The sequence below is a fragment of the Poecilia formosa genome, unplaced genomic scaffold (genome assembly GCF_000485575.1).
Source record: "Poecilia formosa unplaced genomic scaffold, Poecilia_formosa-5.1.2 Scaffold16, whole genome shotgun sequence".
NCBI classification, from domain to species: Eukaryota; Metazoa; Chordata; class Actinopteri; order Cyprinodontiformes; family Poeciliidae; genus Poecilia; species Poecilia formosa.
Window position 1 is genome coordinate 3670738 of NW_006799955.1, and position 15686 is coordinate 3686423.

The following is a 15686-nucleotide window of genomic DNA, read 5'->3' on the forward strand; positions in this document are numbered from 1 at the left end:
AAAACTTTAATGTTTGCAGCTATTTAAACCTGTTTATTAACCAGTGAAGCCAAGATTGTAGCATTTACTGGAACATCATCCTCTCATATGTGTGAACTAATGTGCAGATAGATTCATAATTAGCAGTAACTTTGTTTACTATGTCCGCATTCATAAACCTGTCACTGTGTAGTGGTAAAGACCTTAGCATAAATTACTACCTTTTGTTTTGTCAACAAACAGTGCTGAACCAGCTCAAGTCACATAATCTAATTTAATATTGATTTTTTTTTTTCTGATACAGTGTAGTTACTTGACTCATAAATCTCTCACAGTAAACAACATTATCTACACTTCTCTGCACAATGAGAATATACCTGTCCTTTGTTGCATTTTGAACAACCCAAAACATAACATTGTGTGGTGCTGAATGAAGTTGTTTGCTTTCCTCGAAAAAGATATCCAAAATGATATATTTACTGCAGGAGAAACACAAGACCCAGGGAATACCAATGATATTTTATTTCGCTGTGTTTCTTCTGGTTAAATCTTTGTGGACACTAGTGGTGGTTCTGTGTTTGAGATTTTCACAGGCTGACTAGATTGTTCCATGCTTTTGTTAAAGTAAGAACATATCACAATCAATTTTAACAATCAATTTTATGATTGTATGAATTTTTTGGACTAGATTATTTATGTTACAGGTCAAATCTAACAATCTAACCTTTCAGCCATGTTTTCCCAGTTTTCCCTGTTATATTTTCCAGAGCATATTTTATTTGCTAAGGCTGCATCACTGAGGATACTGATAAATCCCTGCCCAACTCTTCTACTGTAAGCTAAGAGTTACGAGGGCAATACTATAAAAGCCAGGGAGTGACAATAATTACCCTCACAAGGGAAACAGTTCATAACACTTTATGTGCATAATTTATAGAATGGGTGTCTCTGTGACAGCTTTATGGTTGAAGTGACCAAGAGATCCAGTGGTCTCTGAGCTCAAAGCTGACCTCTTCTGACATCACTGCCTCAACGTTGCCTAGACAGTCAGAGGTCTCAGACCCCTGCAGTGGTCCGGCGAGTCTCTCTGAATTGTGACACTTTTGAAACAATTATATAGTCTCAACTTTTCTTTAGGGAACCTAAATGAAAACCAAATTTTAATTTTGATTTACAGAGAAATCAAAATGAGGATTAAATGTTCTATTGGAAGTAGATGCATATAAATGTTAATGACACCAATGCAAATGGCTAATGAAAAAAAAATAAGTTAGTGTCTACCTGGAATGAGCTGTAGTTTAAGGAGGAAGCTCATTTTAGCAGCTTCAATTTGGAGTTTAGTTTTTTTGGTCATGATCCATATGCCATGACTAACGGAGAAAGTTATGGCATAACATTCACCGCCATAACCTTCACCAGCCTTAAGGGGACGAGCTAAAGTGTCTTGATCTTCAGTGATGGTTGGATGGGCTGGGAAATGGATACTTGGACACATGGGCCAATATCTGCAGTAATTAAGACGATCTTGTAATCTTGTTGGGGTGAAGAACAAGCTGAACCAAAAATGCGAAGTTCTTCATTTTACCATTTTATATACTGTTAGAGATGCCCCACATAAATTTTACTAGATACACATTGGCATATTTGACCATTTTTATAAAGGACTACAAAGTCTCAGTAAAGAACCACAAAAGTTGAATGTTGAAAGTCTTGGGGCCTAGTGGACATGAAATCTACTGGGCTCTAGTCATTGGATCTCTTGTTGTCACATGAGCTAGCTGATGAGGAAATAATCCAGTTTGAGCATGGACAAATTATAGTTTTCTTTTCTAGTTGGAAAGCTTCTTGGACTCCAGAAGATATTCTGTCTGGCAGATAGTTAATTGCTTTTCAAAATTAATTATTGCAGCTTGCATAGAGGTGTAATTTTTGTGAGGGGGACACTCTCAAGGGAAAACAAATTAATAGGCAAATTTTACACCCTGTTCTTCCCTGCTTCAAATGATAAACACGTCATTTCAAACAATTTCGTATTAATTGTTTTATACCACCATTAAGAACGCTCTTTTATTATTATGCAGTTACATGCCTTTAATGGGTCATGTTGACTTTGATATGTCCTTAAATGACTTGTTAGTAGTGCAGAGTCGGAGTAATGACAAAAGCTTTGTTGTCTTGCAGCATGTAGACTTTTCTGGTTCTCCCTACAACTACACTGAGGTTGTAGAGGATTGACCTTTGCTTACAGCTCTGTTCAACATCTTCACTTCACACAGTTTGTCTCAAGTTTAAAAAAACACACACAGATACTCAAGAAAGACATTATCACTAAAAGTGAGCAGTGCAAAAATGATTAGTTGCTTAGCTGCTGAAAGTTGTCAATGTTTCCAAACAAAATACTTCCACTGGGAACCAACATTGCTGTGTCTAATGTCTGGGTTTAGTATGGATAGTATGTCACTCTTGTCTTGAAGTCTTGTTTTGACTTTACCCAGAGAGCTATAATGCTAGAATCAAAACAGATTGCCAACAGTTTCACCACTTGTACACATCCATCTAATGTTTTCGGGTTGCAGAGGTTCTGGGTACACGAGGGAAATGCACACATCTTTCTTCCCAGCATCTGTAATATTATTCTGGTTGATCCCAAGAAATTCCCAGGACACAATAGCTGTATAGTCAGCTTGGCTAGTCGTGGGTCTTTTCCTTGGTCTTCTTTTAGATGGACATGCTTAGAAAAGCTCCAAGGGGAGGCACCCAAGAGGCAGACCAGAGTCCCAAACACCTCACTTGATTTTTTTTATAAAGCAGATAAAGAAGCTACTCCTCCTGGATGATGGAGCTCCTGCACTCAATTTCTGAGGATTAGTCCAGCCTCCCAAAGATGGAAGCTCATTTCATCTGCTTCTAGCCAGGATCTTGTTCTTGTAGTGGACCGGTAAATTGAGAACTTTATATTTTAGCCCAGCTTTTTCTTCATGTATTCCTGTGGACAAGATCTTAGTGTGTGAATGCATCTATTCATCCTTCCAACAATCACTCACGGCAAAGACTGACCCGTGACCTCGAGGAAGAAGCCCAGCCTTTACTAGTTGAGATGAATGCCCTGAGACCTAGAGAAGCTAAAGGTCAAGGCTTAATGATGCCTGTAGAACCACATTCTCTGCACAAGGAAGAGACCCTGAGGCTTCCAAACAGGACATCCCCCTCTTGGTGACCAAGCTTTCAGATTCCATCCAGAAACACCATCAATGGGACAGAATCCAATCTGCGAATACAGCTCTTGCTTTGGTCATGCAAAGACCAAATGAACTTTAATAGCAACTCTGGCTCTAAGCTGTGGCGAGACTTATCACAAAGTCCGACAAGAGACACGGCCATATAAGCCTTCTCCAGATAACCAGTTGTTTCCAAAAGAAATATAAAAAATTGTAGGGAGCAGTCCTCCTTTTTATTGACCTAGGACTTGAAAGGAAAAGGCTTTCATTCCTGGCACTTCACACAAGGCTTGAAACAGCCTCAGGGCATGCTGAAGGCCATTGCTTGAAGATGCACACAGTACCAGAACTCTAGGTGTCCAAACCAGACACCCTTCTCTCTACGACTACGCCTTGAAATCCCACTGACACTGACACTCCAAATTCCCACAAATAGCTTGAGGACCAGATGGTTTCAAGCAAAAATTTTGCTACAGTGATTCTCGAAAGTGCTCACATGCCTCTTAGTGTTTACATTTACTGTAGCTGTTTATGGTAATATATATTTATACGAGCAATCAGCCTAATTTTTTAAATGATTTTTACTTGTATTATTTGCTTGTTGATGCTTTACATATTTTTTTTGTCCTCCCTTTCCAGGCTTCAGGATGTGATGACACAGAGATCCCAGATGAGGTGAAGTTGATCGGCTTTGCGCAGTTAAGTGTTAGCTGATGTTCCCTTCATCTTTGAAGCAGATGAGGCAGGGAAGACAGTTCAGGGCAGACAGACTGAGGAACACACCCTGACCACCACCATCACTTCTTGCTATATCTTTTTCAACTCCCTCCCAGAAAAGCCCTTCTTCGTCTTCCGTCCTTCACTCTTTTTGACTTTCCCAAAGCTCTGCCGTCGCTTTACCACCACCTCTGTAGCGTCGACTTCCCTGCTCGCTGTCCGTCGACCTCTAACCTTAACATTCCAGCACCCAGCGCACAGAACAGTACCAGGATACAGCCCAGGAACCAAAAGATGTACTCAGGTGGTGAAAGAAGGTGATAAATATGTAGCTTTTGAATGTTTTAGTTATTTTCTCACCTCCTTTCTTTAATTTGCACTGCATTACTGTTACTTTCAGCAAAAATCAAAAAAATTATTTATTGAAATAAGAAGATATTTTCAATTTTATTTTTGTGCCACATTGTTTTTGTTCCCACTGTGAAAATAAATTTCCTCCCACACTTAATGACTTATGAAAACTCCTTGGGGTTCGTGTCAGAATGTAAGAATCGGTAAACATGTAGATATAAGCACATTTTTTTATAACAACACGATGAATGTTTCAAAATAAAACGCCCAGAACGAATTGTTTTATGTGTTCAGACCTGCTTAACTAAAAATGGAAGCGTTTGGTTGAGTGTGCCGAAATAAATGAGACCTGGATGTTACTGTGTTTACTTTGCTGCTCTCAACAATGTTAACGCTTCAGAAAATGCTTGAGGTGCCTTGTTCATTTTTCCGTGCCTAAGAAAGTTGTCAGTGAGTGAGACGACACTGAGAGCAGAACTTGCTGATTGTCACTTCATCAAAGCATTCCCTGCAATGAATCAGTTCACATGTGCAGTCTCAGCCCGAAGAGGGAAGACAGAATGCACTTTTGTGTTGAGATGCGCAGCCAACAAACTGACTCTGAATTTACGTGCTTTCAGACAAATAAAACCTGGTGGAACCTGCAGTTGTGTACTCTTGCTCTAATCGGTTTCTATCCGATGCCACAATCCAAAACTGGGATTTTTTTGTTTTGTTTTGTTTTGTTTTGTTTTGTTTTGTTTGAATAAGTGAAGTAGCTACCTAATTGTACTGTATGACATCGAAAAAATGGAACCAAACAGCGTCTGCTGAGTGTGAAGAGCTGTTTGTTTGTCCAAACAAGTCCAGTAGCACTAAATCATATTAGGTATAAAAGTGTTAAATAAAACTCCTCTAAAAACTTTTATTTTCTGAAGTAAATTATTGTTTGTTTGTTTTTTATGTACACTGTGCATCATTTCAACATATTATCCATTTCCCTCCTCTGTAATCAGCTAATGTCAAATTTCTGATGAGAAGCAACAATTAAAGAATATTTAAGAAAAGTGTGATTTCTTGATTTCATTGCTACAAATTTAACTACAGGCTATGACTTCCCTTTTTACTGGGGTACAAATATAACAGGATACAGAGACTATTTTCTTTTTGACAAAAAATCTCAAAAACTCACTGAGTGGGATATTATTATATGGAAGAATATGGGCACATTTTGAAGCTATACACATCTTGCATTGCCAATAAATGTAGAGGGCACTATAAAAGTAGGGCTTTATTAGACACTGAACTTCTAGTTCAAAGTGTATAAAATCCATCATTACACAATTAAATTGTTGCTTAAGCACTTGAGGAGCATTGCTACAGACAGAGGCTGTAGAAAGAAGTGAAATAAAAATGGAAGATAGAGACCAAATTAAAGCCTATCGCAGTGAAAATAGGCAGTACAATGCAGTCACGGGGTTTGAATTAAATATGCAAATTATTTTAAATAATGTTTGGCAACAACTTAAGAATAAAACAAAAAAACACAATCCTTATATCTGTGTAACAGAGAAACTGGAAGAAGACAAGCAAGTGAAAGTACTAATTTAATTGTAATTATTCAAGTTTTTTTGTTTTGTTTTGTTTTTTTTTGTATAAAAACATACAATATATAACAACAATCCCCTTATGGGATAAAAGCTTTCACAGTAAATGTCACATTAGCTTATAAGACTACAAAACCTCAGTGTAAATAAAAAGGAAAAAGAATAATTGGCCACCGGAGCCACATTTTCTCTGAGAGAGCTAAGACGTTCCCATGTTGTTTATACAGTGACAGTGATTCTGCACAGCCACTGATATGCCAGATACATATTACAATACATCCAGTCCGTAATGATCCCGGCTCGACATAACAGGAGTCTTGCACGGCACGATGCAGTGCTTTTCTTGGTGCGCGTAGCAGCTGATGAGCTGAAACAGCTGCTGATATACAACACACATAACCAAGAGCAGCAGCTACAGTAATGAGAGGCTGGTAGCCGAGACACATAATTACCTCTGGCAAGGAAACGGCAAAGTAGGAAAACAAGAAAATGTGTCTAATTTCCAAAACCTACACACTGCTTATTTTGGAAGAAAAAAAAAAGGCAATGTGATGATGATTGTATGTAAACAAAAACATCAGGTGAATTCATCATGAAAAAGTTGCAACTTTTCCACACTCTTAATATAAACTCTATTGTGTTAGACTATCATTTCACCCTACTTGGGTTTTGACATTAATAATAGACTGTATTTTTTTTATATTTAGCCTCATTAAAAAGATGGAGAAAGGGAGTAAAGAGCATGAGGAGAACATGTCAGAAGCATGGTCATCAGGGTTGCACTTGCAATCTCATGCTTCCGAAGGTCTCCTAAAACTACACTTTTAGAGATCATTATTTAGAGCTCTACTATACAAGTCATGGAATATATATTTGATTTCTTCACATTCTTTTGGATTGCACTCCAGGAGGGTCAGCAGCTGGGGAGCCAGGAGAGATTCTTGCTCAAGGACACTTGCAGTAAAGGGGAGAACAGCTTTAAAATGCATGGGAAATGTCTGAATGTCTGCACTGTCTCTACAGGGCAGGCCGCGTCAGTTAGTGCTTTCTTCCTTCTGATTGGCATATTTCTTACAAAGAAGCAAATACCTACTAGTAACAACCCAGCATTTAAAGAGCTACTTTAGGACTTCTGAAGTGGGGCTCTGTCAAAACATTACACCCAGTTAATGTGAAGAGTGAGGACATTTAAAAAAACTCATATATATAAGTCACTGATGTTTATGCAAACTTTATTTTATGAACTTATGGCATAAAAAGCTGTATGTAGTCATATATATGTATATATATGCACACACAGCAATTGTTTTTTTTTATGTAACTCTAATATTTGTTAAGTATATGTAAGAAAAGGTTAAAAGAAAAATTAAACAGCAAAAGAAAAGTTGCCACTTACACTATGCCAAAAGGCACTAGATATGTTTTTTTTATTTTTAAAAACTCAATATAACAAAAAAGACCCCTGTCTAATTTTAAAGGCAACTTGTTGCAAAGTTTGGGAGTTACCACTTTACAAACCCAGATTTCCGTAGGATACAGTGAAACAACACTTTGAGGAAGCTATGATGTTAAAAGGAGGCCGTGATTGACCTCAACTTAAAGAGCACTTCAGTAGCCAAGACGGGGTTGTAATGCATGTATTATTCTCTCTAGTTGTTTTCTTCATAGCGTTTGCTGTCTTACCTATTTATAAAAGTCTTTTCTGCAAAGTGTGGCTTATCTGTTTAATAATTTTCCAAGACTATAATTACTACAATTTATAGACTACAATTTATTACCAATATGCTCATAAATACTGATATGGCAGAATAAAACAACCTTTGTTTTACTTTCATTGTACGTTGGAAAATTCCGAGCTTAGAATGACGGAGTAAGTACAGATAAAAAAAAGAAAAGAAAAGAGGAAAAGACAGAATCTAAGGAACTCCACATGAAAGAGGTGCTGGAGTAGACAGAAACTTGTTGATATTAAGATCAGCGATTTCTTTTATTGTGCCAGTCCTATGCCGTAACTCAATGTTCCAGATACCACATACAAACTGGAATAAACAGTATCAAATGCTCCCGTTAAACTACATAGTACAAAGATTGCAAAGCTTCCATCATCTGCTAAAATTAAATGTTTAAAAACAGTTAACAGTGCTATTTAGATGCCTAAAGCTAGTCTGGAAATCCTCCAAAATTGTGCAATTGTTCAAAAATGGCACCATGTTTAAACATCTTTAGGTCTCTCTAGAGGAGGGGTCTTCAACTCTAGTCCTCAACGGACCATTTTTAGATCTGTCTCTGCTTCAACACACCTGAGTCAAATAATGAGGTCATTAGCAAGACTCTGGAGAACTTGACTGCATACTGTGGAGGTAAGTCAGCAGTACCAGGATACAGCCCAGGAACCAAAAGATGTACTCAGGTGGTGAAAGAAGGTGATAAATATTTAGCTTTTGAATTTTCAGGTGTGTTAGAACATTGTGATGTTGTTTTCACTGGAGTGGCATATGACATTCTGCTTTTATCCTACTTTAGACTCGGTTTCAGCCTCTGGAAGAAACCAAACTACATTTATACTTAATGAACACGCTTAAGAGTTGTATTCTCCAGGGAAGATATTAAGCGCTTTAACAGAACCCAACTTTAAAACTCCTAAACAACTGCTTTAAGAGTGAGTGACTGTACACACCGCTAATGCTAATTAATCCATGTGTCATAAAACATGGACTTGCAGAAGCAACTGCAGGTTCTTACATGATTAAATGTGACAATTTGCAATAAGGCCAAAGTAAATGAGGTTGGGTTTGGGGGGTCAGCTGGATAAATTGGAGTTGTTCTTTGTCGATCCTCATGTCTCCTAACATCTGAGGTGCTTCTTGCTGGACATGTCATTCCAGATGCGGTGCATCTCCTCCGGGGGGATCTGATGGACTGTGATGACGCGCCGGTACCTGCAAAGACTGTAGGCCATTTTCCAGTGGTTGAAGCCACTGTTCTGATAAGGGTGGATGCCTAGTTTGCGCAAACACATCCCCACATACACGTCCTCCAGGTGCAGCAGTCTTGTGTGCAACGAAGTCTTGTAGATTAGCTCGGCTACATCTGCGGAGAACACGTAGCCGGTGCCTGAGCAAAATGGTGGGTATTTGTTTTCAGGGTATAGGTCTCTGGGCATGTACCACTTGCTGCGCATATCTCTGATAGGACCACCGTTTATCACGTAGCCCGTGAAGTATCTCCTTCTGGGCTTGGTGCTGGGCTTTAGAAGCTTGTAAATAAGATTGTCCATGTTGACGAAGATGTCGCTGTCTGTCTTCATGACATATTGAGCCTTTGGGCAGAATGTCGCTACCCAGCGCATGCCCATTAGAGTCTTGAGGGTGAGATTGTGGTACGAATCAATAAAGTTCTCCACTACAATATCATGGAAGATCTGACTCTCCTGCTCCACCATCTGATTGAGCACATCGTCTGTGTTCCTCCCCAGAAGAAAGACGGTGAGAATGTGGATGTCGCTGTAAGTGCCCTCATCGCCCCAGGTCTCTCGGATGGCCTGCCGTGCGTCAAACTCCTTGTGTGTGGTGCTGATGAGGATGACCAGGAAGGGCGTGATGCTTTCACACTTCTTCGGCTCATTTATTACAAATTCGAAGGCATGTGGGTTGAGGGGGCGCGTGCGGATGTTGGTGAATGTGATGTTTTTGGGAGGAGGTTTCACAATCCTTCGTTTAGGCATAGCCATGTGGCCGACATACGTGGACGTCGGCCGCGAAATGCTCAAGTACCACAATGCGCTCGCCCAGCAAACCACTGTCAGGATGTATAAACATGATACTTTCGAAGGCATTATGCTGCTCTTAGGTGTATTTTGATGAGCTGGCTCTTATAAGGTTTTCCTTCCATTAGTGAGGTTTCACCCAGTGAGGCAGCATTAAGCTGCTCAAGCATGTGTTTTGACATTAATTGTCAATAATGGATTGCTTTAGAGAGAAGAGATGCTTTTTGCAATTCAACGTGAAGCACTTTAAAACTGAATGAATGTCCAGATTCTTGGCGAAAACCATGGCATCTCCATTTACATCTGAAAAAGAAGAGACAGAAGCATCAGTATAAAATATATAGTATGTGTGGTTTTAAAAATGTACATATACATTAATTATTCATCAGCTTTTATTTTAAATGCATTAATCTTTGTAGAGGATGTTAATGTATGCAAAATAAATGACCTAAACAATGTAGGGAAGCAATCACTGAATGCTACATAAAAAAATCCCAATAAATTAGCCCATGTAGTCAAAATGATCGACATAAATCATGTTTAAAATGATAAGTTTTTTAAACTTTGGAATACATTTTGCCAGGGGATGAAAGAAAAGTTTTCAAAGGAAATCAACGTATAAGCACAGTAGATCAAAGTTTTGGGTGAAACTACGCATCACATACTGACATGTAGATATGGCGGGGATTCATGTTGAAAATCTAAAGGGTATATAAACATGTAGGTCATATCCTCAGGCTTTGATGTTTTCTGTGGATTTTTTGTTTTTGTCTTTTACCTACAGGAGATCACATGCACTTCTCAAAGGAATAGTTATAAATTTCAATGCATTTATCTTCAAAGGCTGGAGGAACACAGAGGCCAATCTGACCAGACACATAACGACACAATGCGATAATTTGAATTCTGTTTATCTGCAGTGTGCTGTCATACACAAATCAGACTGAGAAAAACTTAACAAAACAAAACAAAAACAAAAAAACCACCTAATTACCGCAATGCCATCTAACTCAATATAAATTATAAATTAGAATACTTTTTATTTTATCTCTCTATAATGGCAGATGTTTGTGTTAAGCATAGGCAGTTGCTCAGGGTGGCATTATAAAAGAGGGTCGGGGTTTACTCATTTGCAGACTATGGACAAGTAGATGCTGAGAATGGAAAGAGAATTGGTTATCTACTTTGTGTGAAAGTGCATTACATTTAATTCCACCCCAGAATATCAAATTAATACCAGCATTGTGACTGGTTGGGGGTGGCAGAATAAAGGGCCTGCCCAAGTGTCATGCAAAAATCAACAGCAGCCTTAACATTTCAAAGTGGTGCTGTTGAAGGGTAGGTCTCGTTCCTTAGTTTTTCTTATGACTGTTGCAGCAAACACTCTTGTTGATACGATTTCTCTTATAATATCAGCTTCTATGAGATCTCACAAGATTGAAAGGAGCAAACAACTGCTTCCAACTCATAACTGTTTACTCAAGAACAAGAAATCCAAACACAGCAGAGTTTTCTTTATCTGCAGTGTCAAAAAGGTTTTAGTTATCTTGTATTTATTTATACTCAACTTTCGAGGAGACAGACTTTTGTAATCTTATTTAGTGGTCTTGTTTAATCTTTTCTTCTGGCTTTTTGAAGCTTGTTTAAAATGATTACTTGGAAACTCAATGCTTTTTTCATTCATTTCAGAGTTCAAATGAGATTTAAGGCAGTCAGATTTGGTTTGCAGAAAGCGATAGTAGACTTATACAATACAGCACTTTCAGATACCAAAACTATAGATAAAAAAAAATTATAACATTTTTTACAATTTCATTCAACTTGTAAGAGTCAGAATGAGAGAACTAGGTAAGCAGATTATCTCGTGAAGATAATAATTTAATAGAATAGTAATGCAAATGGTGGAAAGTTTGCTCTTGAGTTTGCCCTACAATGTCTAAATATGCAGTGCTTCCTCTCTGAAAACTTATTAAATAGAAATAATATAAAAACATATTTTGTCAAGTGGTTCTTTAACACACAGTCAATTAAGTTTTTGCTTGGCAGGAATTCTTGCTGGATCTGTAGCTACTGTTCAATAATCCGTCAACGGGTGAGAAAGTAAATAAAGGCGTACTGCCATTTTTGGTGATTTTTAAGTTGAACATTAGTGGTTCAAATGAAAGAATAGCCTTTGCAAAAGCACATATAATATAAAAATAGAAGAATAGGCCTCTTTGCCATGTCAGGAGGTAAAGTGTCTCACTTTTAAAGCTTGGTTGGATGTGGAGAAAGCCTAAAGTGGATTCTGCTAAGAGATGCTCCAGCTGAAAAGAGTCTAACCTTAAATTCAACAAAGCTAAGAATAATTACATGCTTTCTGCTCTGCTGCACCTCCACCGAAAAATGCTTTCTAAATCAATATTTGACTTTGGGCATGAAAGGTGGTAATTAGGATCAACACAAAAGTTGCCATTCACTGTAACCATGGACTTAATAAATAAATAAATCATTAGGTGAAATATGCTTGAGATGCACAGAAAACAGAAAAATATATTGTGAAGGAATTAAGAAAGTCATTCCAATTAAATTGTCAGTCATGCATCTAGATTTTTGTCAGGAAATCTTAAAATCAAACACAACAATAGTAAACACAAAAATACAGTTAAAAATGCTTTTAATTATTAAGAGTAAATCAATCCAGACCAATATGGCCTAATTTGAAGTAATCATTCCTTTGGTTAAATTAGTAATTAACTAATTAACTACGACATTGTGAAAAGCTCAGTTTAATTTCACCTGGCATACTAAGTCCTAGTGAATGCCAGACTTGTAGAATCAAGTCATCCCTTAAATACGACCACTCACAACATGAAGCAGCCTAAACAGAAAGCATCTTGAGTTTCCATGATCTGAGATGTGAAACGTTGACATTTGTGACTCTGGAAATGTTTACAAAGTAATTTATATGGTTTGTGTACAAATGAGTAAAATATAGTAAAGTGCTGAACCTTCTTAGGAATGTCCAACCAACCACAATTACTCTAAAAGTACATTGACGGCTCCCCCGAGAGGTTAAAACATAAACATCTCCAGTCAAACTCATCCAGATCTCACATTTCATTTCAGGTGATGTCAAAGTAAAGACAAGAAGACTGGGTTTCCATCCCGACTGCGCCTTTATCTCCTCTTCCCTCTCGTCCTCTCACTTAAGGCAAGAGAAAATGTAAATCTGCACCGGTAAAATGCTGTAACACTTTGCCAGAGTCGCACCTTGCCATAAAATCTGTAGTGGATATGTCAAAGGTGATTAAATCAGCCTTTATAGTTCCATTGTTGTAAATCACACCTTTTATTTTGGAGACCAGTCCCACTGCCACTACCACACTCATTTGCTGAGCGAGATGCTGGCCAACACTGCTACAGTGGGAGGAGTGACCCATTCAGCCCTCTGGACCCCAGAGTGGAAACACTTACAAAAAAAGACAAAAAGATAAATAAAAGATCAGGGGAAAAAAGAGGTTCCTCATTTATTGAACTACATCCTAAAGCACTGGAGGCTTCACTTGTCTAAAATAAGTTACATTTTTATGATTCAACAATAAAAAAAAAGAGACTGGGAATACATTCAGTGGAGAGTTTGAAGGCAAAAACCATTTGCCCGATAACATACTTATGATCCCAAAGAGTAAGGAAAATATTCTGTGAATTAGACGCACAAAGTGAAAATTTTTGATGCCACATGCTCCATTAAATTCTGTGTTAAATTAATACAGAATTTCAAAAAAAGAACATCAGGCTGATAATCATACATGGTGATGGTAGTGTGATGGTCTGGAGCTGCTTGGATGTAATCATTAATTCTGTTTTTTGCCAAAAAGTTTTCAAGCAAAACATCAGATTATCAGTTTGTGACTTTGAGCTCGAGCGCANTGTTTGTTTGTCCAAACAAGTCCAGTAGCACTAAATCATATTAGGTATAAAAGTGTTAAATAAAACTCCTCTAAAAACTTTTATTTTCTGAAGTAAATTATTGTTTGTTTGTTTTTTATGTACACTGTGCATCATTTCAACATATTATCCATTTCCCTTCTCTGTAATCAGCTAATGTCAAATTTCTGATGAGAAGCAACAAATAAAGAATATTTAAGAAATGTGTGATTTCTTGATTTCATTGCTACAAATTTAACTACAGGCTATGACTTCCCTTTTTACTGGGGTACAAATATAACAGGATACAGAGACTATTTTCTTTTTGACAAAAAATCTCAAAAACTCACTGATAGAGAAATGATGCAGACATTTTAGTGGGATATTATATGGAAGAATATGGGCACATTTTGAAGCTATACACATCTTGCATTGCCAATAAATGTAGAGGGCACTATAAAAGTAGGGCTTTATTAGACACTGAACTTCTAGTTCAAAGTGTATAAAATCCATCATTACACAATTAAATTGTTGCTTAAGCACTTGAGGAGCATTGCTACAGACAGAGGCTGTAGAAAGAAGTGAAATAAAAATGGAAGATAGAGACCAAATTAAAGCCTATCGCAGTGAAAATAGGCAGTACAATGCAGTCACGGGGTTTGAATTAAATATGCAAATTATTTTAAATAATGTTTGGCAACAACTTAAGAATAAAACAAAAAAAACACAATCCTTATATCTGTAACAGAGAAACTGGAAGAAGACAAGCAAGTGAAAGTACTGATTTAATTGTAATTATTCAAGTATTTCTTTTTTTTTGTATAAAAACATACAATATATAACAACAATCCCCTTATGGGATAAAAGCTTTCACAGTAAATGTCACATTAGCTTATAAGACTACAAAACCTCAGTGTAAATAAAAAGGAAAAAGAATAATTGGCCACCGGAGCCACATTTTCTCTGAGAGAGCTAAGACGTTCCCATGTTGTTTATACAGTGACAGTGATTCTGCACAGCCACTGATATGCCAGATACATATTACAATACATCCAGTCCGTAATGATCCCAGCTCGACATAACAGGAGTCTTGCACGGCACGATGCAGTGCTTTTCTTGGTGCGCGTAGCAGCTGATGAGCTGAAACAGCTGCTGATATACAACACACATAACCAAGAGCAGCAGCTACAGTAATGAGAGGCTGGTAGCCGAGACACATAATTACCTCTGGCAAGGAAACGGCAAAGTAGGAAAACAAGAAAATGTGTCTAATTTCCAAAACCTACACACTGCTTATTTTGGAAGAAAAAAAAAAGGCAATGTGATGATGATTGTATGTAAACAAAAACATCAGGCGAATTCATCATGAAAAAGTTGCAACTTTTCCACACTCTTAATATAAACTCTATTGTGTTAGACTATCATTTCACCCTACTTGGGTTTTGACATTAATAATAGACTGTATTTTTTTTATATTTAGCCTCATTAAAAAGATGGAGAAAGGGAGTAAAGAGCATGAGGAGAACATGTCAGAAGCATGGTCATCAGGGTTGCACTTGCAATCTCATGCTTCCGAAGGTCTCCTAAAACTACACTTTTAGAGATCATTATTTAGAGCTCTACTATACAAGTAATGGAATATATATTTGATTTCTTCACATTCTTTTGGATTGCACTCCAGGAGGGTCAGCAGCTGGGGAGCCAGGAGAGATTCTTGCTCAAGGACACTTGCAGTAAAGGGGAGAACAGCTTTAAAATGCATGGGAAATGTCTGAATGTCTGCACTGTCTCTACAGGGCAGGCCGCGTCAGTTAGTGCTTTCTTCCTTCTGATTGGCATATTTCTTACAAAGAAGCAAATACCTACTAGTAACAACCCAGCATTTAAAGAGCTACTTTAGGACTTCTGAAGTGGGGCTCTGTCAAAACATTACACCCAGTTAATGTGAAGAGTGAGGACATTTAAAAAAACTCAAATATATAAGTCACTGATGTTTATGCAAACTTTATTTTATGAACTTATGGCATAAAAAGCTGTATGTAGTCATATATATGTATATATATGCACACACAGCAATTGTTTTTTTTTATGTAACTCTAATATTTGTTAAGTATATGTAAGAAAAGGTTAAAAGAAAAATTAAACAGCAAAAGAAAAGTT

The 15686-nt window shown here is 37.5% G+C and overlaps 2 protein-coding genes across 3 annotated transcripts in view; one reads left to right on the forward strand and one right to left on the reverse strand.

The window, feature by feature from the left end:
- Positions 1–5167, forward strand: part of stk39 (serine threonine kinase 39) — a 30903-nt gene extending 25736 nt beyond the window's left edge. For both annotated transcript variants that reach the window (XM_007546564.2, XM_007546565.2), the window contains exon 18: positions 3837–5167. In XM_007546564.2, the coding sequence (XP_007546626.1) occupies positions 3837–3911 (75 nt within the window). In that variant the 3' untranslated portion in view covers positions 3912–5167. The remainder of the gene's footprint in view (positions 1–3836) is intronic.
- Positions 5168–8300: 3133 nt separating this feature from the next.
- On the reverse strand, positions 8301–13425 carry b3galt1b (UDP-Gal:betaGlcNAc beta 1,3-galactosyltransferase, polypeptide 1b). The gene is made up of 2 exons (XM_007546563.2): positions 12946–13425; positions 8301–9920 (listed from the first exon to the last, which is right to left on the reverse strand). The coding sequence occupies exon 2, from the start codon at positions 9684–9686 to the stop codon at positions 8697–8699; it is 990 nt and encodes a 329-aa protein (XP_007546625.1). The 5' UTR covers positions 9687–9920; positions 12946–13425; the 3' UTR covers positions 8301–8696.
- Positions 13426–15686: the final 2261 nt, after the last annotated feature.

Coding starts and splice junctions, on each gene's coding strand:
- b3galt1b (XM_007546563.2), bottom strand. CDS start 9,686: ATGCCTTCGAAAGTATCATGTTTATACATCCTGACAGTGGTTTGCTGG.